We start from the raw sequence: 25,756 nt of genomic DNA, 5'->3' as shown, positions 1-25,756 counted from the left end.
TAGGTGTTTCGAACCAGCTGGTGCAGCCAAATAAACTGCCTAGGCTTACGCGTTGTCAATATACATTTCCCGCGAAATCAACTGTAGAGAAGCTCCTATCATTTGAAGCTGAGTGCTTCACGCAAACTAGCATTAATTGTGCATCGTTTCAGAATTGAGTCACTAAAAGAATATCAAAAAAATGAACAAACAAGTTCGTATGTCAGGAAAACTATAACGGTAATCTCACTTCATATTCCTTCCCCAAACATGAACCTCTCCCTGAGAAAAAAACGTTCAGCTGCAGCACCCTTCCGGTGCCTAATGGTCATGCTACCCGAAGAAAGCACGAGGGATGGGATACTGCCAGGTTGCCCAAGCCTAGACAGGGGAAGTCGAGAGGCAGGACGGGTTCGGACCACGGACCTTCCGGTCAGTAAATTCGCGCTCTAACCACTAGGGTCATCTCGCCCCTCCCCCCTCTAAGAGAACCACTTTGTGTTTAACCCACGAACTTTACCTTTGGATTGCTCAGAAAATGCTAAAATCCACAAAAGGGACCAGAAAATCGCGACACTTTTAAGTCAAGCACTTTCAAACAGAGGTCCGACTACTCATTATTCTGGGAAAGCGAGCAACATTCCGCAAGGCAACTGGTTTTCGTTTAGCTACGAAGAGTCGGAATGCCCATAAGCCAAGTTCAGCTCCACTTGGTATCTCGGATGCGCATTTTTGATAATGCCCATTCAGCCAACAACTGAAGTTTTTAGCTGGCCTGAAATACCACAAACCGAGAGATGTACCATGAAACGTGGCCTCAAAGTAGGTTAGTCCATTATTGTTAATCAAAAACATGAACTTTCGAGCTCCATCACTAGATGAACGCTTACAAGTTTTTGGCAGTAAAGTCAAATAGTCTAGATTCTTGATGATCGCGACATGAAAAATATTTCGTCCCTGTCTCTAGGGCTGAAGTTAAGATAGTTCAGTCGAGAAACCATGGCGGACACTACTCAGCTCATATACAGTTGCTGACGATTATAATGAATTTTCACTTGACCTCGGCTGAAATTACTTCCCGTACACTCTAGTGCCACAATGGAAAAGGTAGGATTGATTATTCTATCCCGAATGCTATTTCAAGCCTCATGAGGCCACGAAAGTCTAATTTATTGAAAGCAATTCTTGTTCAATGACGCTCCGAGGTAGCGTAACATCAAATGCGTCCTGTCACTAAGGTATATGATAGTCTGACAATTAAAGCATGGAAAACACCGACAAGTCGACAACTGAGGCTAGCTTCATCGGATTTCGAACATGGGTGATATGTTCCGATGGCAAGCACGACTGAGCCGAAAGTTAAACCTCTTAGTGTTAGGTCACATCTACCCATGGAGTTCTGACGATTGGATTTATGAATACCACTCTCATGTAAACAACGTTTTTGAGGCGGTGACAAATCTGAGAATGACCAAGTGAACAAGTCAAAGGAAAGCGATAGCAGACTTATTTTACACCCTCGGAAAAAATTGCAGAGCAACTGTTCCAGATGACGAGATTCCACGAACAAAATGGGCAGTTGGGCATCTGGTAGCACTTTATGTTCATTGTCGACTGTTTGAATAGTCGAAATTTATGTAACAGTGAGAATAAGGATGAAACAAAAACACATAGATTTCTCTAAAAAAAATTCGACTAGCTGTCACATATAACAAGAGGTTTCACTGACCCTCAGAAGAAGATGTCATATCTACTCGGAGGTGCACTGTAACACAAACCGCATAGAATAGCCCACTATAAGTGAAAATGGAGGTATTCTCTACCGGATAGACCTCTGATGGGGACTTCTGATAAGTCTATTGCGGCGACTTGCAAAGCCTACGGTTTTTGATCGATTACTTCAGAAGGAGAAAGCATTAACCAACTCAAACGCTCCTTTTTATACAGATACCAGAACCTATCACTTAAAAAAATCCTAAACCTCACACCTATTGATTACCGAACTCTCCCACGGGATAACAAAAAATCGGGAACGAATCTGACCACTCATTAGTAGTAAGAACCATAAACGGTTCTGAAATACGTGCTAAACCATACAAAAGCTGGCGAAATATACTTATTTGCATATCAGTTTGGATTTAACTGGAGAATTACCTGGAACCCAGCTGAATCTCTCGTTTATAGTGATTTTAAGCAGCTGAGTGTGCCATACCAGGTCGCCTCATGTTACAGCTGGCACGATAATCGGGATATTGCGATAGATTGTAGGATGGAATACACTACTCATAAGGTGGCTGAAAACTCTTGGACAATCCATTACCGGCTCAAACGGTAGGCGCGGTCTCCGAGTTTCCGTCAACCTTATGCTCTACTTGAACCCAAATTGCACGAAATCAGCAGGCAGCCTGGTGCAGCACATTCAGTTGCTCAAAAACGTCATGAGAAAATTCAGCTGGGCTCCAAGTGAGTCTCCCGTCACAAAAACAAATCGATATACAATGGGTATAGCTGTCGAATTTCGTGCAATTTGAGATAAATTAGAAAAAAGGTATGAAGGAAACTCGGGGACTGCGCATGCTCGATGAGCCAAAAGAAGGGCGAAACTGGTCACGGGCTGTCGAAGAGTTTTCAGCAACCTAATGAGTTATGTATTACGAGCAAAAGCTACTTGAATTCGTTTAATACCATCTTTTCTACAAAAAAATATGTAAGGGTTGTCAGAACAGGAGCCGGTGGCAAACTTGGGGACGCCCAGACCCTCAACATGGCAGCACAGGATCACACCAGCTAGGCCATCCGAGCAGTTGTGTGGAATTATCCCAGCGTTGAAATTATGCGCCAAAAGTATGTGTCGTGAAAATGGAGTGTATAATTGGAGGTAGATATAAACGTAAGTCACCTTGGTCAAAGCTAGGTATTAGCCTCACTCTGTGCTAGCAACTGATAACAACTCCGCTGTCCGATTATTGATCATGTCCATACCCCTGTACAATGTACTAAACGATGCATGATGCTGGTCCGACCTTTTAGTCATTTTGCGTCATATCCTTAACATGACGACCATCGTGGTGGAGGCGTAATTCCTAATGCGAAAATACGTTTGCCTGCGCCAATCGCAAGCTCATGTGTCCCAAAAAATACCTCCGCCCACATCTACTACCTCCACAATATGACCTAAATGGTTTGCACTGAGCTACTTGTCCAGACCGATAACACAGGATGATCTTTGAGAAAACATCCAGCCCACAAGGAAGACCAATTTAGCAGGAACGACGAACCACAGTCAATTATTCTAAGCACTTACATGTAGGACTTACACGAGAGACCACGTAAGAATACATGAACGCATTCAAGCACTGTCTGTCGTCAAGATTAGCATTCACCGTTTCCGTCTTTCATGACATTCGTGTTCATTTTAAGAGACTAATGAGATCGTAACATACTCCAGCAATCGGAGTAGGAGGAAACCGTGGGAAGTTAGTAGAAGCACTGCCACATGCAAACTGTTCAATAAGCACAGTAGTATTGACTGCACTCTCCAAAAAGATATCTCATCTGCTTTGTCAAGGTCAGGCAGACACTGGCCGTTGGATGTGTACAAGGAAAGGGACAGTTCTGTCAGTCAAATAAGGTCACATCGGAAAAACCATAGGATTTCGCCAAGGTAACCAATTTTCGACCATAAACATGCGACGAACTACTCATTAATTGAAACCGGTAACAAAAATTTGGGATTATAGTCAAATTCGTCAATCTACGAACGACTCGTGTGCAAAGCGACTGAAAAGGTTTCTTTATATTCAGTCGCACTGCACAACTCATTTGTTGAGCTGACAGACTATCTGTCCCCAGTTAAATCGTGTTTGGAAGTGTAACTCATACAAACGACGCTGAACAATATCCTTAGAAAGGCAGTGCAATGCCAGTAAAAACTACAGCTGCTACCGTATTACCTGAAGACACTTAATTCACGGAAACGTACGCTGTTATTACAAACAAGCATCATTTCTATGTTTATGGATGAACTAACCTTGATATTGATTAAAGATTGTCAAAAGACTGTGATTGCAAGCATTATAACGAAAATCGTGCAGGCCTACTTTTCAGGCATTCAATTCTTTAGGACGGCTAATTGGACGATCAGACTCATGCATGTATACACCAAACATTAGAAAACATGCCTAACCACAGTCACCACGGAAGTATTGGTGTAACATTGATACTACTGGCGAGGGAGACATACGAGTAGTATGTTTTCTTCCTGTAAATTCGCTTTGTGTCTCCTAAAAAGGGAGATATATTGCGGAATTCGTGGAGTCGCTTTGCTTGGATTTGAGCAACAGTCAATGAATATCCAGGAAAGTTCAAGAAGACGCGTTCAAGAGAAGATGGATGTTCAGTTTTCGTAAACAAGATGCATATGAGAGTTTTGCTTCCCTGTCCATCATCTTCATCATCATCATCAACATCGACAGCATGACATCAGTGTTCAACACCGATGCTTCACTGCCGTAGTCCAGTAGTCTGTAACTGGTCAGTTGGCATTTTATAATAAGGAACTCCGCAGCGAAGGCCTTTCTTCCTTTCATTGGTAGTGTTGAAATATTGGTAGCTTGAGTACATTTACTAGTTGTTCGTCTGTTCACCGAGTTTGGGGAACAGATCAACGACCCATTGCCAAAGTATACCTTCAGCACGGAGCACGATTTTAAAAGCATTAATTTGAAGAACTCACATCCCGGAGATAGGAGAATTATATTCCCATGATAGTACAACCATTCAATCAATTAGAGAGGTTCAGAACCGACTGAGATGTCGTTTGGGAATGGTATGGTAAACAGCTTATTCTTTAACAAATCGTGAAACAGTTGACCATTGTTCATGTCAACCAATATCAACCGAATAGCGTGTGTACCGTTAGGAAAAAATTTCGGGAGCTTCAGTCACCTATCGATTGATCAAGAACATGAACTGAGAGATGCTATTCCCGGAGAACACCAATCGACAAAACATGCGAGTTTTGAACGGCTCTTTGCGGTCACTGTCCGTGACTAAACATGGATGGTCAGTCTGCACAGGACGACAACAACTCATCCAGTGGCCAATCAACCGTCAATGAGCACAAGTGCCAAGATATGAAAAGGCTGGCGAAGTGAGATTTTATTGGTAAATTCAAACCACGGACAACGTGGTCAGGACCTCCGCACCGACCAGAATGAGCAACAAGGATGGTAACCACCGTCGCCCAAAACTACCCATGGAGGATGACAATTGCTCAAGTTGCAACTCCCTTATTCTGAGTAGGCACTGAATAGGATTGTGTGGGGAGAAATCCCATATATTTTACGCACACGCTGGCAAGTAGTCTGAATGGAATGAAGTGAAATGTCCCGGTCAGATTGGAACCATGGACCTAATAGCTAGGCGATCACGTCGTTGACCCATAGAAAATCTTGGGCACAGCAGCTAACGTCGGACAGAATGAGTCGTTGGGATACCTTCCAACCATAGATCAACGGAGCATTACATGAGATGTGGAAGAAGCAATATCAAAACTAATCAGAACTAATCACTGATTCATTTTACCGCGCATTACGGACATGAAGTAACGATTCCAAGCTAAAAAGTAAACCTTCATAAAACGGCTGATATATTGGCGCACCAAATTCCACATGGGCTTAACAAAGAAACGAGTAATTTAGATCGTACATGGACAGATAATACAGCCTGTTAAACTGTCACTCCAGAGCTTTCTGAATTGGTTTCTGGCGGAGTGCCAAAACGTCGTATATTTCCTGTTCGAATTTCGATCCTGGGAGGCCGATATGCCGTAAATCATGCGAAAGACTATTAATATGATATTAGATATGAAGGGTTCAATCAATTATCCATTTCCGACAATTCTGTTACGCATGTGAGCTCAGAAGTGAGGGGTGTTCAACTGCAACCCCCTTCCGGTGACTAGCTGCCGTGCCACCCGAAGGAAGTACGAGGGCTGGGATACTGCCAGGTTGCCCAAGCTTAGACAGAGGAAGTCGAGAGGCAGGACGGGTTCGGACCACGGACCTTCCCGTCAGTAAATTCGCGCTCTAACCACTTGAGCCATCTATTAGGCAGATGGTTTAGGCTGGTTCTAACCACGGCTCTGGTATGAGCGACCACCGCATCCTAGCGCAGTGACTCGAAAAATCGCACAAGTAGAGTCAAATCAATCAGCTCACAAATAAAGTAAAAATAAGAAGTAAAAGATCTGAACTCACGCAGACTTATGTGATCGGAAACCGTTGGACAAAAGTATATGCGGGTACTTCTAGCTGGCGAGCGAATCCAATACATACGGACGCATGGATTGGAGAGTGTGCCACTATTACCCATGTCCGTTCAAAAACAGGCTACCCGATCGATACAGACAAGCTCCAATGGATTTCAGCTATGTTCGGCACGGCTCGCGACACATTCGTTTGCCTTTTCCGGTACATCAGGATAGCCATTTCATACTTCCACTTCAAAGACCCCACAAAATCCTGGCGGGGTTTTTCTCTTGGAATTACACTTTTACAAAGAGATGTTCCCATAGAGAAGAAAAGTTTTGGGATAACGATTTTTTCCAGTACAAACCGCGCCCACCAGAAGAAAACATACATTAACCAACCGAAGAGAATCGCCTCCTTGTTCCCAACCCACTGATTTAACTACAAAAAACAGCAGGCGAGAAACGTCCGATGCCATCGACTATCGACTATCGTTCATGTCATAAATCCGGTCATGCACTATGATGCTATGTCAGCGGACTATTTTTGACCAGATTCGCTTTGATTTGACCGATATTTAAGCTTGGACACGCACAGAGTTATATCGCAAATAATGAAGCTGAGGGACACAATAAAACACATGACTATCAAATTATCCAGTTGCCAATAATTGTCCATTCCTTTCGATTGATAGGGCATGTTTTCATGCTTCTTATTCCAGGGTCGCTGAACGGAAAAGAAACTCCGATTTGTAACCACAGACGATTAGGCTGACAATCACTATGCACATCCTGTTACGGACATGGAAAGGTAGTGAATAATTACGGATTTGCTATAGACTGTATGGAGGTTTTTATCCCACTTTCACATCTAGATACATATGAAATTTCATCATTGCCAGCGTACGATCTTATTCGTATTGGTCACATCAGGTTGGTTAGTGGTCGGAGGTCCGAAAAACAGTCACCCGGTCCTCCCGGCTGTGGGTTGGAACATAGAGCGACTTGTTCCATAGAAATTGTAGTACATTTGCATTTCCCGCCGAACACTGCTGCCTTGCGGTTAGGCTTTTGAGCCAAACGTTTTCGTTAAGGACCCCAATCGTCCTCCTGTCTAGGTGTGAGCCAGTTCCAGCCCACGTAAACCATGGACAGCACATGGACTGCAACTTCCTCCTATCCCCATGACGAGACGCGTGATCCAGGAGAAGTTTTGGGATAAAAGGCAAGAGAGGAGGCTGTACTAACGGTTCTGCTCTAGCCCAAAGGAAAGGAAGATAAGTTTGAGGTACATTGCAGTTCCCTCAACACGTAATGGAGGATGTCGAGATAAAAGAGGATTCTCCAATAAATACGTGATAGTGTATCACCATTGGATATTGATAATTCTTTCACGCCACTAGACGACTTATTTTCCTGCGAAAAAAGCGAGCCAATAGACTGGTAAAATTATCGTTCAGCTGTAACACCCTTTTGGTGCCCAGCTGCCAGGCCAGGTTGCCCAAGCCTAGACAGGGGAAATCAAGACAGATGTCGGGTTTGAATCACGGACCTCCCGGTCAGTAAATCCGCGCCCCAAGCACTGAGCTATCTCTGGGGATAGGAATGAACCACAATCAGCTGCTTGAAACGACTTTGTTGAACATCAAGTCAACCTCCATTAGAGCCTCTGGAGGATGAATTCTTAACCGCACCGCCAGGACTAACTCCCACTCCTTCGGCAAGGACCCAGCTGCTTTAACTAGCTTTGCTCCATAGAAGAAGCACCTCGTTAAGGTCCAGAAAGGTTTGCAAACCAGTTCCCGAAATAGAACTCCTTGAAAAATGCCGCGGCTTAAATTGGATCGCCCATATCGCATCGACCATTTAGCAATATGCCACACAGCGCACCATCAAGTAAATGCACACATCATGTTACTTCGCATTGTCTGAGGTCACACTATGTATGGTCACACGGCCATAACAAGAGAATGCAATGTGTGAACCCTTTGGCCTAGCATTCTTGTGATTAACCATGGGACAGACTAAAATTTCACAAAACTATCGGCGATCATTAGTGAATAAACATATAAAAGAATGAAATGCTTGACACCCGATATTATACAGTTGTGTGGCTGTATGTCATGCCCGTTGAACACTTTTATATATCTTGTCAAGCAATCATCATGATCAACCGTCCGTTCCTCTTCACTGGTAAACGAATTTTCATTTTCACCTTCAAGCATACAAGTAAAGTACAACAGGAGCTACAAGGTCCGAGAGAGCCGTCTGTGAAGTAGCCTTGCCCTTACTCTTCGTTAACAGCTCCATCAGTTTTGGTGATATCACTGTAAAATAACGTACGTGGGACATCTAGCTACCATAAGCAATCCGAACGATTTGACCAGCGTTCTGCATATAAGCATCGGTGCTTTTTCCAGCCGAGAGAACCTACCAGTAGGGTTACAGTGGCAGATATACTTTAGGTGGACGATGTAGGTGGGACTAAAAAAGTGGTCCGTTAAGTAGGCACAAGCCCCAGTGTTTGGTTTCACGCAGGAAAGATATGTGTCGAGACAGATAACTAGTGCTGGACGTACCGCTTGATTCGTTTCATGATCTACTCAAAGTCTGTGTGATCTTGGTCACTAGCGTTGACCGCAATACAAGATACACCAGAAGGTTGATATGAACAGTGGCATCAATCAATGTGTCATTGAGAAAAACCGTGTACAGTAATTATGACATACATTTTAAGGCAGCTTGCTTGACAAGCAGGCGTGTGTATCTCACCATGCTGCAGGCGCACACCAAGAACAATAAAAGTATGTGCAACGATGGAGCGCTGATGTTGCGTCAAGATGGTATATTATATACGCTAAAAGAGGTCACGTGAAAATCACGTGCAGCCTCTTGGTTGGAGCACACAAGCGCCAGCTTGAAAATGAAAGACCGTGTCTGCTGGTCTTCCTCAAAACAGCTCAATTGAAAACGGTTCGGGTTGTACAACTCCCCTAACCTTTTAGTACATACTTTCTTGTCATTTTCAGTAAACATGCGATGTAGCTATTCCACAAAACATCCGAAATCAGCCTTTATTATGGTCAATGACGCGGCGCGGAAATATATTCATGTTTGCAACACTCGTCTCCATTTTTTTTGTTACTGGGCCGACAGCACCGGTTGCATGAAGAAACTTTTCAATGTGTCTTTCAGGTGAGTTGAGCACTTTGCGTGAATCAAAGCAATGAACAGACATATCACAATTTTGAGAGCTCTTTTGTACCAGGGAACCAGGGAGCAATATGGTTGATAAAAGCACTGGGGAAAATACTGAATGGACCTTGTTTGTTGTGTCCATTTCAGCTCCGATTCACTGAAAAACACTTTCTATCGTGAACTGGCCAATCTGACTACTCCGGTACAGGAACCCTAGGCATCTTCAAGTGGTTCATCACCGGTGCTTCCATAGCATCACCATCATGATCAGATCGTGTGGGTTGGTATCGGTGAATCCGTAATGGGGCAGTTTAAAAGCGCGTTTCCGGTTGTGCAACGGGTACTACCATTGAAGAATGTGTCCTGCACCAGAAGCTGCGTTGGTTGGGACATGTGTTGCGTATGCCAAACCATCGTTTGTCGGAGAGAGTGCTGTTTTGCATGCCCTATTCAGAATGGCATAAACAGAGAGGTCGCCAACCCTTGACTTGGCAGAGGAGTATGAAGGAGATCACGAAACGCTTGGGTGCTGTCGGTGCTACTTGCCTTCCAGGATGGGGACCGCGTGATCCTCACTGTGCCTGGTTGGAGAAAGTGCAAGATATGGCTGCCAACCGATGTCAGTGTCGGAATGCTTGCCTACTTCTAAAAGTACTGCCGCATCCATTTACTTCTTGTGGCACTCTTCAGGAGCGTCGAGCTTACGCAGGCGCACAGACTTGCATTATTATCAGATGAAAAATATTCCTATTGGACTAACCAAAGCAACTAAACAAAAAATGTCTTCCTTTTCCCCCCTAATATACTTCGAAAATTTTGGTAAGTAAACATACGCGAGAATAAGTGGTGGCGCTTTCGTATCCACAACGAACAAAGCAGGATTTGCTCACTGCCGATCCACAAATAGTCTAAACAAACGTATTATAATATAGCGGAACGAGAACGCGGCACCACAAGTACAGAANTTGGTCGGACCAACGACGCCTGCTGAACGATTCGACTTAAGATATTTTCACATTCCCAGCATAAAAAGTCATTTTTGACTGCATGACACATGAGGTCGGGGAAAAACTAAGGACCATAGTGTACAAGAAGCCAACCGAAACTGGAGCAGTTTTGAACTTCTCGTCTGCCCATCCGAAGTCGGTATTCGTCAGTATTGCCTCATCAATTTTTAGGCGTATAAGAGCCCTGTGCACAGAAGCTGATCGGACAGCGGCCCAAATCGAATTAAAGAACAAACTTCGGGTAGTTGATATCCAGCTTGCATGCTTAGGCGTCTATTGAGAAGAGTGCTGTTACCGGTAGCGAAACCAAACAGGGAATGGATCGGGACTGCTGTTATTCCATATAAACTAGGGACATCGGAGGTCATTCAAAGGATTCTAAGCACGGACAACATAAGAGTAGCTTTCTAGAGGGGAAACACTCTGCGCTCTGCACTGTTGCAACTGAAGGATCGCCTCCTACGAACAGAATCAGGAGCCGTGTCCACCAAATGAAGTGCAACGACTGCACCAAGGTCTATATAGGACAGAATCGGAGAGCACAGGAGAAAAAATAAACACTCCACCGAGATACGCAGATGAATATCAAGCGTTACTGAAAGACCCAGCAATTGCGGAACAAGGACTGGACACGGGACACAAAATAGATCTAGATGTTGAGGTTTTGAGGCGAGGACTACGGTCCACGTCACACAGACTGATAGCTGAGGCGGTAGAAATAGCCAAGCATCCCAGTGTTAACAGAATAGAAGGCATGAAACTGGCAAGAGTGTGGAGAAGGGTCTTAAATCAGTCGAGCTAACACACGTTGGAGTGCGATTATCATGAGAAGTAATCGTCATTTGGATTCCACTTAACCTTACCCACCTCCGCCTCCCCAATTTCATTGTCGCAACACTCACAAGCCCACGAAGACCGACGAAAATCTTCCAGTGGAACCCACAATGAATCATTAATTGGAGCACCTTGAACTGGAAGACGAAGGAACGAAAACCAATCAGAACTAATTTGAAACTCCTCCAACCAATCAATGCAAGATTTTGGTAACCACACCAAGCGACAAAAGACGTCAATCGACACTCAACACTGATCTAATGCGATAATCTGAAGAGATCTTACTGACTGGCTCTCCGTCTGCCTTAAAACCTGGTCAGTTGGGTAACCTGCTCAATCGGCCTGATGAGGCTTTTGCGTCAAAAGCGAAACGCTGCCCAATTAAAAACTACCGATTGTTTAACAAACCCTTCTGAAAGGTAGATACTATTTTCAAGGAAAATAATCAAGTATAGGCTACTGATTAGTCAAATTAGGGAACGGAGAGCTACAGAATGACGTCAAAAGACAAATATCAACTTACTCGAAGAGTCAAGTCACCACAGGGGGCGGTGGTTAGGGCCAAAGCACATACACGACTAATGCGGCGAATTTCCATTCCATCCGGAAGAAATCCCACGTGATCACTTTCTTCAATCAGAAACAGTCTCCAAGGGCTATCTGTAAACCGAGAATGTGGGGAAGTATATGCAGTCAGCATTAAGGAAGATGAAAACAGATACTGTAGCATAAATACGCATATTGTACAAGCACGGACACGGTGAATAAAATTCACGCACGTGTGTTAGCTGTCCCCTGTATTGGATAGTACAAGAGTAATAAATCACCTCAACCTAAACTTTTAGTAGGATGGCAAACATTTACATGTTGAGGGAATTACACGAGCAGCTTTTGATTCAGTATAAGCTTTCGCTTGCAATGAGATTCACCGCAGTTACAGTGAAAACACTACATAAGGTAAAACAGTCGAAGGAACCAAAACGTCCCTGTAAGTCCGATGTCCTTTTTTCCTGGGTTTCTGGGATATATCCAAAAAGCAATTTCGATGCATTCATCTCAAACGAACTTGGTAGTATAACGCGCAAAAATGTACTAAATGGAAAAAGTCAGCGTAAATGGCTGGCTATTACCAAACACGGACGTTCATTTTTCGGAAAAAGTTGGGTGGTGAAAATAAGGCAACGTCCTATTTGCGCCGTGCCCAGCGAAAATTCAACCCTACACATCTGTTTTTCCTTCGAAAACTTGATTGGCTTAATGTGTAACGGAAACTATGTTTCAAGGACAGACATAAACTGTTCCCATTGTTATTGAACAAACAGGTTATACTGGTCCGTAAGACGGCTGAATAATCACAGTCTTTGTGTCCATAGCTTGCTAACGGGTGGATATTTCATTCGCTTAACAGAATAACTTTGAACATATGTCAAAATAGAATCTAACCACGAGCAAACATCCGTGTCCCAGCCCCCCATTTCATATCTCAACTCCTTCATCTCCTGCAAAATTGTGTCAGAAATCGCAGAGAAACAGAAGAACGGAACATCAGAAGAGAACAGAAGAACCATCCTCAGGGATCTCTAATAACGTAAGTTCCCGTATTTATTCTCACCTGCTAAAGGAATCTTTTTATGCCAGCGACTTCCGTTTTCCAGAAGTTGAATGATTTCATTCTAGTACACTGCAGGTCTGAAATTTAATGACCATCTCTTTCCAGGTTTTGCCTCCTGCATTTTTCTCCATTAGTAGTGATTTGACGAGTTAAGAATGGTAATTCTTCCTCCTATCGATAGAGCTGTTACAGACCACAATGGTATTCGAGTGGAATTCGTCCCCTAAAAACTCAGGAAGACAGTAGCTAATTTAGGCCTTGAGTAGCATGTTTCACTGCTTGCGAAGACCGGGGTAAAAACCTATACTTGTCACATAAGTTCTGACCTGAGTAGCCAAAAACGCCTAAATTGGTTTCAGCTGATCGGTCCTGATGTGCCTACCGGAGAACACCGGTCTGGGATAAAGTGGATCGTCCTGAAGGATGATGGGTGTTCACTCGGTGGCCCGTCGCCGACAAAATACGATAGTGTATGGGCGCGTCAAAAACCTAAACCTGTCCGTCCACATATTCAAGGGTCTTCCACTGCGCTTTTTCTGTTTAAATAAAATCTATTTCAAGAATGTGGGAACGACAGCTATCCTACAGAGCAATTGGCTCATGGAACATAGTTGATAGTAAATTTTAGTAACCACATGTAGCTTACAAATCACGCGTTTACTATCGTACTTGTTGAGTGAGCAAGCAATGACATATGGCGCGGACGACAATCGTAGGAGCTGAAATATCGAAACCGCAACACTGCATAAAAGCACTGAGATGATGTGCCAGTGTGGCTTAGGATTTAGCTTTCACAACGACGCCCTACAACTGTGAAAGCCAATAACAAAACTGAGAACCACACAGTACTAAAACCTGAGGGCTTTATTGCACAAAACTAGCGCTCATCCCTCTCAGTTATGAGTAATCTATCTACCACATTTCAGGTAAATATGCGAAGGTGACAACGACTGAAGAGATTACCATAAACCGAAACATGCGAAATGAGCTGGAGAGTGATAACAGAACGGCCGATAATCTGTGCTTGAGTTTCGGTTCCAGTCCTACAAGAAAGACAAAATACCATGTTCTACCACCAGCTTCGGTGGGTAATCATTTGAATGCTAGCGTAGAGCATCATACGTTGGTCGTAAGACAAAGTGTTTGTCGAACAGAACACGAGAGCACAATTCCGTGTCTCTGAGTGACAGTTGGAAGAAACCGGGCCTAAGTCTGACTGAACACATCTGGTCAAAACTAATCACGTCATTGATGATAGAACAAGTAAATCGCGGCGAAGTCGGCCCACCGTAGAGCGGTCGAGCACGCATAAATGCTGAACTCGTCACCTCAGTCCATTAACCCAAGATAACGTATACTGCAGACACCTGCAGTACTACTTGATCATGTACGCTAGTCATGTGGGATAGAAGAAAAAGGGATCAAAAATAGCACCTACAAGTTACTACACACAATAGAACCACATGCAGGTTATGAGTTGCTAACTTGTGATAAGTATATGCCTATTCTGGAGACCTGTTAATGGATGTAACTGAAGTTTACAGACTATTCACTGGAACATATATTCAGTAGTGGAAGAATACGGTGTTTGATCCCCTCTTGATTGAACATCGCTCATGTGGAGAAACGTTTTTTGGAAACCCTGCAGCGACTAGGTGAAAACCTAGTCGTTTCCCGATAAGATGTTTACCTGGGTAATAACGGAGTTTTCCGATAACACCATCGACTTGACCCAGGCAAACGGGATTCCATTCCGAACCTATCAGTTCGGCTGAAAGAGACAACAGGAAAAGCACAAGTCAAACGAAAAACTACCAGCATAAATGGCACAGTTGTTGGCAGTCAGATGACAGATGGCTTCCAATTAACCATCAAGAACACCTAACCACAAGACACGTATAATGTGTTCTTGACAATTGACTATAATAGAATCAGGTGACGGAATCGATCAGTGTGTTTGTTAGGAGCATGATGACTGCGAAACTGTGGGTTTGGATAAATGCTCCAAAAACAATCACAAAATGAAACTCTACATGCAAACAGACGCAGATTTTGAAAGTCCGGAATCCTGGTTGATTGCTGTGCACAAAAACCGTCAATATGACGAAAAGGGATTCGCAAATTTCAGTGAGCAATCACGGCGGCTTGTGGCGATAAGAACCGCTAAAAGAGTCGACAAAATGCACTTCATCAAAGTGGCTTTTGAATTACAAATCTGCGGACAAAACGAGTGTACTTTATATATTGTATCAAAAAGTCATTCGGCGGTGGAACCCTTTCGGTGCCCAATTGCAATGACAACAGGAAGAATCACGCGAATTTCGATACTGCTAGGTTGACCAATCCTAGACAGGAGAAATCGAAAGGCACGCTCGTGAACAAGCACTCACTAAACACGCCACTTACTCGAAGTTGCGGAGCGTTCACGTACCGCGAAAGATTTACTAGTTCTGATTGTAATGTGACGGATGAGGTCAATGCATGAATCTGCAAGGCTTGGGTCGCGTTCGCTATGGCGTCAAAACGCTATATCCCTGAATCTCAAGAGGTGTGTGTATCAAGCTACAGTATGGGACGTTTTGCTGTATGGCTATGAGACTTGGCCTGTCCGAACAGCGGAAGTGAGACGTCTTCAGGTGTTCAACAGTCGTTATCTCAGAACCATAGCTCGTGTGGGTTACTGTCGGAGAATCCACAACGAGGCAATCAGAAAACGAGTTTTCGGTTGTGCAATGGGTACTTCCACTCAAGGGGGCGAGCTGGCTCAAGTGGTTAGAGCGCGAATTTACTGACCGGAAGGTCCGTGGTTCAAACCCGATCTCTTCCTCCCGACTTCCCCTGTCTAGGCTTGGGCAACCTGGCAACATCCCAGCCCTCGTGCTTCCTTCTGATGGCATGGCAGTTAGGCGCCGAAAGGGTGCTACAGCTGAACGAATGGACTTCTATTTAAGAATGTGTCCAGATATAGAATCTGCAACGGTTAGGACACGTGCTGCGTATGCCATACCATCGTTTGTTGGAGAGAGTGCTGTTTTCCATACCAAGCTCAGAGTGGCGGAAGCAGAGAGTCGGCCAACCCTTGACCTGATAGAAGGGTATGAAGGAGACCACGAAACGTCTAGGTGTTGTCAGTGCTACTCGCCTTCGATGATGGGAACCGCGTGATTCCCACTGTGCCTGGTTGGAGACACTGCAAGATATAGCTACCAACCGACGTCAGTGGCCTTCTTGTTGTCAGTTTCTATCCAGATTGCCTAAGTGAATGTCTGGAGGCGTAGGTACTTCGGAATGATTGTGGTAAGCTAGCACAAAGTCCCTCTCCCGTCCTTTATTATATTCTTTACAATAAAGCTTTCAAATAAATCATGGTTGTACGGCAGTGAAGCGCCGCTGTTGAATACTGATGTCATGCTGTCAATGATAATGATGATTATGCTCAATACATTTTCCCTAGATTAAAATCCCCAAGATTTAACCCTAAACCTTCATTGATACAAAATTTATAGATTTTGTTTCACGCTATGGGTCATTGCCCGTCATGCCAGTAAATGGAACAAACGTGTTATTTGTATCATTTTCGAGTTGCACCATGTCTTGGATTACGCTCGGCTCCCTAGAATATCGGTTTTTTGTGGCTATGTCGTGTGGAATAATAACCATCGGTTCGTTCAACCAATCGGACGGATATTTGAACCAACCGAGAAGTCACCACTCCAGAACGTTACGAAAAACCGAAAAACTCACCTAGTTTCCAAACATATCTGTAACTACCTTCCACATTAGCTAAGCGACATGTCGTTTCGGTTTGAATATAAATATTTCAAGAAAGCTTGTTTTCTGATATCAACCTGCATCACCACTCCAACATACAACACCAGTATTCAGCTAATTCGTTGTAACCTAGCTAGCTGAACGGGTTTCGTCTCTCTTGATGGCACACGACCAACGCGAACGAATTGCAAAAACCCACATGGTGTGTTCGCGCACTCAGTTGCACATATCCAGTACGATGACGATAGTTCTTCTAAAATCTGACGCGACCGCAATACAGACAGCAAAAAATGAGCTAAATAATTCTGCTTCACGGTTGGGCATGCGCTCCATACTTGTAAATTGTGAAGCGCTGCTGCAAGACTGGATGGGCTCATACACTAATGAGCCAATTGAGTTAGTAGACCTTTGTCCACCTGGGCAGCCGTATCTATGACGGTGTTCTAGCCAGGAATGATATTTCCATCCGGATTCGAAAGGCCAGAGTACTATTTCCTCTCCCTCACACACTTTCTTTTCACGATAGGGATTTAAATATAATTAGACCATCATCATCATCATCGACAGCATGACATCAGTGTTCAACACCGATGCTTCACTGCCGTACGGTTGTACGTGGGCTGGGATACTGCCATGGTGCCCACACCTAGACAGCAGGACGATAAGGGTCGCCAACCAAAGCCTTTGGCTCAAAAGCCTAACCGCAAGGCAGCAGTGTTTGGCGGGAAATGCAAATGCATTACCATTTCTACGGAACAAGTCGCCACATGTTCCAACCCCCAACCTGGAGGGCCAGGAGGCTGTGTTCGTCAGACCTCTAACCATTGACCAACCTGGTATGAGAGACCCTGTGAGTGTCGCGGGACACTCTCCAGTATAGCTCAATGGATCGCTGAGGTGTGCAAACCATCACACCACGGTAAGGTCCAGTCTCTTCCTGACGGACATAATTAGATAAAACTTGTTTGTACGGCGGTGAAGCATCAGTATTAACAATGATCCTGCTTTCTTTGATGATGATAACTATGATGATGATCCGTATGCTAGTTGACCGACTTCCTTGAAGAGCTCTTTTCGAACAATCACGCGAACGGTGGAGACGAACCAGTGGAGGTCAAACAATGACCTGGCAGCAGATTAAGCAATTACCAACAAACTCAGCTACTTTGGTCTTTGCCCTCCTGAGTGCGTACCCTGAGACGAGCGCTGAATGGCGCTCATACACACCAGCTGTTGCTTTCGATATAAAGCCCCCTTCCAATCTCGTTAATGAAAAGTCCAGTAACACCTATCTAAACGCATCAATTAAATCAGCTATCTCCTCCAACGCGTAACTATTTACCACATCTTCCCAAATCATCGACGGACGAGGCTGTAAGCCTTAACTACTGTACGGCGAGTACGCGGTTTTTACAGCTGATATGGTACGATATGACACGAAACCTGAAAGAACTCACAAGTGATGCTGGTACCCGGACTATAAACAAGCAACCGGTGCTGATGTCCACTGTTATGGAATCATGTTTGGATCGACTGATGGCTTGCAACAGGCCCCTGCATATTCGCCCGGCCGCCCCATATGGCACAAACGCATGCACGAACTAGGGCGATTACCTGGTGGACGCTCGGAGACTCAAGTAAGATGGGAAGAAGGTTCATACGAGGGAAAGGCTTATACGCACAGAACTGCAATGGTCGTACAATGTTGTCATTTCGTTGAGTGTCAACAGGGTGCCCCTACTGCAACTATGTACAGAACTCATGTTATCTGCACCTTAAATAGTAAGAAACAAAAGATACTCGGGTAGCTAGGCAAATCACGAAAGTCTGAATTAGCTAAATGAGACCATTTACTTCTAATAAGGCTTATCAATAGGATGCTGTTGGATTCCGGCCAACGTGCGACCTGGGTTTAAAAATATCGAAAACGAAGACACCGAAAATTCTTAAGCGAGTTCCCCGACGAAAGCACCAAACATAAGCTACCTAGCGGAGAGAACCAATTTTGCACAACAAAATTATTGGCTGTCAATTTGTCGAAATATGGGTAGGTTGGGCGCGTTTCATCATGATCATCAAAGACAGCAACATCAGTGTTGGTACTGATGCTTCACTGCCGTATGGTTGTACGAGGGCTGGGATACTGTCAGGGCGCCCACACCTAGACAGAAGGACGATTAGTGTCCTCAACCAAAGCCTTTGGCTCAAAAGCCTAACCGCAAGGCAGCGGTGTTTGGCGGGAAATGCGAATGCAAATCCATTTCTACGGAACAAGTCGCCACATGTTCCAACCCCCAACCTGGAGGGCCAGGAGACTGTGTTCGTCAGACCTCTAACCATTGACCAACCTGGTATGAGAGACCCTGTGAGTGTCGCGGGACACTCTCCAGTATAGCTCAATGGATCGCTGAGGTGTGCAAACCATCACACCACGGTAAGGTCCAGTCTCTTCCTGACGGACATAATTAGATAAAACTTGTTTGTACGGCGGTGAAGCATCAGTATTAACAATGATCCTGCTTTCTTTGATGATGATAACTATGATGATGATCCGTATGCTAGTTGACCGACTTCCTTGAAGAGCTCTTTTCGAACAATCACGCGAACGGTGGAGACGAACCAGTGGAGGTCAAACAATGACCTGGCAGCAGATTAAGCAATTACCAACAAACTCAGCTACTTTGGTCTTTGCCCTCCTGAGTGCGTACCCTGAGACGAGCGCTGAATGGCGCTCATACACACCAGCTGTTGCTTTCGATATAAAGCCCCCTTCCAATCTCGTTAATGAAAAGTCCAGTAACACCTATCTAAACGCATCAATTAAATCAGCTATCTCCTCCAACGCGTAACTATTTACCACATCTTCCCAAATCATCGACGGACGAGGCTGTAAGCCTTAACTACTGTACGGCGAGTACGCGGTTTTTACAGCTGATATGGTACGATATGACACGAAACCTGAAAGAACTCACAAGTGATGCTGGTACCCGGACTATAAACAAGCAACCGGTGCTGATGTCCACTGTTATGGAATCATGTTTGGATCGACTGATGGCTTGCAACAGGCCCCTGCATATTCGCCCGGCCGCCCCATATGGCACAAACGCATGCACGAACTAGGGCGATTACCTGGTGGACGCTCGGAGACTCAAGTAAGATGGGAAGAAGGTTCATACGAGGGAAAGGCTTATACGCACAGAACTGCAATGGTCGTACAATGTTGTCATTTCGTTGAGTGTCAACAGGGTGCCCCTACTGCAACTATGTACAGAACTCATGTTATCTGCACCTTAAATAGTAAGAAACAAAAGATACTCGTTCGGCTGTAGCACCCTTTCGGTTCCTAGCTGTCATGCCACCAGAAGAAAGCACGCGGACAGGGATACTGCCAGGTTGCCCAAGCCTCAATAAGGGAAGTCGAGAGGCATAGGTAAGGCTCGAACCACAGACCTTACGGTCAGTAAATTCGCACACTAACCACTGAGCCATCTCTGCATCTTAGTTGCAATCAGCCGGCACATACTTGAATGACTGTTTGCAAAACTGAGAGTAGTGCTCAGTTGTACAGTACCGATCACGCATTGATCGAGAGCTCGCCAAACAGAATGAGCTCAACCGTCACATTGAAGGCAACCTCCATGCTTACAGAGCTAGCGTTTGTGACAGCTTGACCTTCGGATAAGCGGTTTGTGAGAGTTAGTCTATGATGGAATTAGGGTTAACACCATTTTGGTGTCATGCAGACGAATTTTCGAGGTAGCAAAAGCCAATACTCCAAACTTTTATGTTCTGAATAAGCGCAATTCGTAAGCCTTTCAATACCGAACCACGCACAATAGAACCTGATGCGTAACCAGCATAATTCTTTGATGTCAAAACCGAATAAAGAGCTCGTCTTGATGGAATCCTTCCAGATCATCTTGTCAAACACGAACAGATCTGCAAGGTGAGAGGGTGAAATATGAGTAGCGGTTGTCTGCTGTTCAGTTCGCGCGCAACTGCCTCCCCCACGATGCAAGATATTCAAACCTAGCCGGTAAGCACTAAGTGGTCTGGTTTGGTAGCCGGTTGGCGAACTAACACCCCTTAAAAATATGTACTTCTGATACCGGCCGCGTATAACTCAAAACAAGGCATTCGCCGAAAACTCCTAAATGACGTATGTCAACTTGATCAACGGACCGGATATTTGGTTGTAAAATCGCAAGAAAGACGAGCAGGAATTACCCAGCAGAGGCCGAGGAGGTGTCTCTTCCTAGAATATATCGATAGACGTTGAGGAGACCAAACCAGAACAAGTAGCACACATCTAAGGTCAGATTGAAGCATTTTGAATCATTTCGCCCTGCGAATTTTACTGTAAACGTCATCCACTATACTCGGTCCTACCATGGCACTACTACTATAGACACACTAGCAAAACGGTGAACTTCTTGTGAATACACTACAGGCGTGTGCGTGAACTCCCGAGGACCGCCTAGAAGAATGTTCGCAACAACTTGACAGTGCAGGGTCGAGATCAACCTCGACAGCCTCATGAAGACGTATGTACATCATGAAACCACTGACTCAGAAGACATCGAACATACTGACTAGAGACTACAGTCCACCACACTATAAAAAATTGTTCAGCGGTAGCATCCTTTCGGTGCTGTCAAGCCACCAAGAGGAAGCACGAAGGCTGGGATTCTACCAGGTTTTCGAAGCCTAGAGGGAGTCGAAAGGCACTGCCACCACATCAGGAAAAGTAGACATTCCACCAACATACATAGAATAGGTTCCGGATTTTGAGATATAGATGCCAGGTCTATTGTCATCTGAACAGCTTACAGGGAAAACCGCAGCGTGGCCGATACCTTGTATTTTGGAAGAAATCATGGGCCAACATGGAGATTTGCGTACCAGCGGCGTTTTCTGGGCAACATTGCTCTTTTTAATGGTGAACTTCTGGCCCTTGTACGAAAAGATAAAGACAAAGCAGCAGGGAGTGAAGAGTGAAACCGTCGGAACACCAGACATATTGAGCTGACTTAATCCGCCCGCACTGTCGGATCCGGTGTTCATTAACTCATCTAACCCTTTTCACCAGTAAGGTTTGAGGGTTCCATGTCTCTAGCGCCGTCACAAGGCCTGTGCTCCAGTTCGGTAGTACTAAGTGGTGAATAGGTGTCCACGTTCTCTATCTGATATATTAAAACTATTCACGGTACGGTGACACTCGCAAAGTCATGACTTCACTGTGGGGTTCGGTGGTATTTCGGAAGAGCTAAGTAAACCATGCCCTGATGGCACCACCACCAATGCTCCGTCAGCCCACGTGCAACAAAACTTGCACAGTTGTGCCGCGACGAGGAGATAGGCTTATTAAAGGTTTGTATAATCTTGTCAGTTTCACCGCACACCGTATGTTGNGACTTCGCTGTGGGTTTCGGTGGTATTTTGGAAGAGCTAAGTAAACCATGCCCTGATGGCACCACCACCAATGCTCCGTCAGCCCACGTGCAACAAAACTTGCACAGTTGTGCCGCGACGAGGAGATAGGCTTATTAAAGGTTTGTATAATCTTGTCAGTTTCACCGCACACCGTATGTTGTTGATAGGCACCCGGTCCAAGAGTGTTGACCTCACGCGTTGGCTGATGCTGGTCCCAAAGCAAACAATAAGTAGTCAAATTAGTGAAACAACGTAAACAAAATGTTGTTCAGATAGTTTCTGACGATGCATTCACGTAACTAAGCTCGGGAAGGTTTCAGACAGATGAAATCCACGTTGCGACCTGAAAACTTGTCTGAGGGTTGCCTCCTGTCCAACGGCTCAGTATCCGGGTTCTGTAAAACGCTAGCGTGAAGTCACCAAAACGAAGTTTCTTTGATTTCAAAATTGTATTACATAACATCACCACCAGGAACAAAAAACTGAGGGACGCCAGTTGATACAGTTCTTCGTTTCCGCAACAGGCTGGTAATACGAAACATGCTATGGGTAACCTCACGTGCCTATGATTGTGGGTTTATAAGTTCTTTCGTTCAGCTGTAGCACCCTTTCGGTGCGAAATGCCATGCGACCAGAATGAAGCATGAGTGGGATACTGCCAGATTGTCAAAGCATAGGCAAGGGAAGTTAAGAGACAGCAATCAGGTTAGAACTACGGATTTCCGGCTAGTAAATTCGCGCTCCGGAACATTGGGCCATGTCGCTGCCATGTAGGTTCTAGGTCCTAATCGGTTCATTGAACAACTTTTCCTAAAACCCTTCAAACACTTGGTCAATTAGTGGATGTCTGGACTAACCCGCGTCCTTGCAAAATGTTTCGTTCATACCAGGCTTCCAAGCCCTCCATATTCTACTGATGTTCAGCGACACCCGTCAAAGATACGTCAGAGATGCTACTATTACTGCAGTTCAGCGTTTTGAAATCCTCGGACAAAAGCCTTGAAGTACTGTGTCATCATCAGAGATGACAGTAACACAAAATGAGAACAAGGATGCCTCACTGTCATACAGGCATGTCAACTTATCCGAAAAAAGCCTAACAATAGAAAGAAAGGAATTCTGGCAGAGAAGGAGTGGCCTACAACAAACATCCAAGGTGCCTACGCCTCCAACACTCAGTCAGACAACCCGGATAGAAGCTGAAAACATGAGGGTCACTGACATCCGTTAGCCGCCATATCGTTCATTGTCTCCAGCCAGACATAGAGCTATGTGGACTTCATCCTAGAAGGCTAACAGAACCAACAGCATCAAAACTTTTCGTAACATTCCTAATTTCCTTCCGTCGAATTCCATACGCCTATAGGTTCCTGACGCTTCAAATTTAGTACGGAAAACAGTGCTCATCTAGGCGGGCAGTAAATCGGCATCCGTAATATTAATAATAAAAATCATCCAGCTGTAGCACCCAGCCTAACTGTCATGCCACCAGAAGAAGGAGTGAGGGCTGGGATGCTGCCAGGCTGCCCAAGCCTAGACAGGGGAAGTCGAGAGGCAGAGGTCGGATTCGAACCACGGACCTTTCGGTCAGTAGATTCGCGCTCTAGCCACTGAGCCATCCCTCCCCTCATGCGTAATGTATGACCCAGCCACACTGACTGGCAGTACTCAACCAATTCCTAAGGAAAGTATCCTCTGAATCACCAAAATCCTATCTACTAATTGTCTCATTTCGAATTTGCCGGCTTCAGCCGATTGTAGCTATAATTCTGAGACATTGGTGGTCAGACCTGAAGATATCTCAAACCATTCGCTGGAAGTGGCCAAGTCCCGAAGCTTTTCAACAATGCAGCCCATGCTGTAGTCTGACACGAGTTCTTTGAAACCCAGTGAGATGCCTGTTTAACATCAAAAGTAGCACAAACTGGAAAACGCAATTATGGTCTTCGAGATTCGTGCGTTCTCTTCGCCTGCCACCCCACAGTCAGAGTTGATGCGACTTCCGGAATACGTATAGCGTCCCACAACCACACGTCACTTTCAATTTTTGGAGGCACACCCAAAGACTACACTATCATGCGGCATTTCGATGGCGCGAAGTACATACCTAAGAACAGGATAACCTGGGCCAGCCTTTCAAATAATGCTTGAGCCCCCTGCTTTTTTTCAAAAATTTAAACAACGTCGTCAACGTATTCCGTTGAGTGTGTGGGGATCAGAAGAAGCACACCTGATGTCGTTCGTGCCTTCGCAATTGACCCTAACCCTTCGCTTTGACGGCTGACATGCGCAGAAAAACGAATCCCGGTGATACATCTAATGATGTGTGTCCTTCGGTACACCGATGAAGTTGACAAGTGATTAACAGTCATCGCGAGGTGAAAACTACGAAGCGGACACAAACCTCGTTTGAAAAAGTAAACCATTCAGGCAGTGTTATGGAACTAAAACGTTCAATCAGGTGACACAACGTGGCGCGTAGACGTAAGCTTTGCGGCGCGTGCATTACAACTGCCACTGTGTTGTAAGTAAACACTTGGCTCTCTTATTCCCGCAAAAAATGATGAGTTGTTGATTGGATTATTGTACCGGCGCTAACGAGAGTGGTGGGTGGGACGGAACAGGATTCGAGGTATTTTGCCAGTGAATCTGCTCGAGACGTATCACTGACGTCAGTATCATCAGCAACAAACACAAAAGGGAGGTCGTCCTGTTTGCGAAGTAGGAGACTCACAGATTTGGGAAGTGAACTACGTCTGCCACCCGTGTCGTTTTAGATGTTTGTCTTTGCTGTTTTTTCATATCGGTCATTACATTCGGGCACATTTTTGACCTTTGTGAATTTATATTCGTGGAGTCGGTGACAAGCGAGCTCCACATTCTAAGACAAGCTCATTGACGACTGCTATGAGGAAATTTAACAGGTGTTGGTCTCCTTCGCTGGTACGTAGATCTGGGACAACGGCTGCAAATTGGTATCCAACGCTGGTTCACCGTCCGCTCTTAGTGAAACTCTGGAGATAGCTCATTGGTTGAAGTACCAACTTACGGGCAGGGGTGGGTGTGGTTCGAGACCGACCTCCGTGTCCCGATCGTTCCTGTCTAGGCTTTGACAACCCGAAGGTATCTTGAACCTCGTTTTTCTTTCCGTTGGCATAGTAGGTGGGCCCCGAAAGGTACAACTGAACGATTTTTGTTGTTCACCAACTCCATGGGTTACTTTCTCATCCATTTCCATGACTTCCGCCCCACCCTCATCAGATGATAGATCTCCCCGATCGGTGAAAAACATATTAGGCACCAAATAGCTTACCGGTGGATAACATATAATACGAACATCCATGATGGTTCGAATGCATGGTAGCACCCACTAGTTGCGTTGCTTGTTGTTCCACAGGCACCTGATTTCGACATGCACTCCTCTGGCCACTTCTCAGGCAACCAAATGTATCTTCAGTAAAGTGAAAGCTAAATAACATGAGTGTCTTTCCAAAAATCAGATCCTACAGAGACAGATGAAAATGATTTCGGAGCTCTGTGCAGAAGGTGTGTACTTTAACTGCCAGGAGCTTAAAACTTTCGTCTGAAGTTCCTTCCCGTCCGCGCATGTAGTAGCATACATTCGAGCACTGATGCGATTCATATTCGTGTTTAATAGCCTACATTTGTGAA

General features: G+C 44.9%; 2 protein-coding genes across 2 annotated transcripts in view; one reads left to right on the top strand and one right to left on the bottom strand.

Annotated features, from left to right (window-relative positions):
* The window catches only part of T265_01406 (hypothetical protein), a gene marked incomplete at both ends in the record, with an annotated part of 122,912 nt that overhangs the window by 96,772 nt on the left and 384 nt on the right, over positions 1-25,756 (bottom strand). Inside the window, 4 exons of the mRNA XM_009165432.1 lie at positions 11,792-11,928; positions 14,571-14,651; positions 24,192-24,240; positions 25,134-25,324. Coding sequence (XP_009163696.1) covers positions 11,792-11,928; positions 14,571-14,651; positions 24,192-24,240; positions 25,134-25,324 — 458 coding nt within the window. The remainder of the gene's footprint in view (positions 1-11,791; positions 11,929-14,570; positions 14,652-24,191; positions 24,241-25,133; positions 25,325-25,756) is intronic.
* On the top strand, positions 784-6,072 carry T265_01407 (hypothetical protein; the record flags this gene model as incomplete). Its single annotated transcript, XM_009165433.1, has 3 exons — positions 784-805; positions 2,248-2,442; positions 5,945-6,072. The coding sequence occupies 3 exons, from the start codon at positions 784-786 to the stop codon at positions 6,070-6,072; spliced, it is 345 nt and encodes a 114-aa protein (XP_009163697.1).

Source organism: Opisthorchis viverrini (genome assembly GCF_000715545.1).
Source record: "Opisthorchis viverrini unplaced genomic scaffold opera_v5_15, whole genome shotgun sequence".
In the NCBI taxonomy this organism is placed as follows: domain Eukaryota; kingdom Metazoa; phylum Platyhelminthes; class Trematoda; order Opisthorchiida; family Opisthorchiidae; genus Opisthorchis; species Opisthorchis viverrini.
The sequence above is the reverse complement of the archived record's forward strand: the minus strand, read 5'-3'. Positions and strand labels throughout refer to the sequence as shown.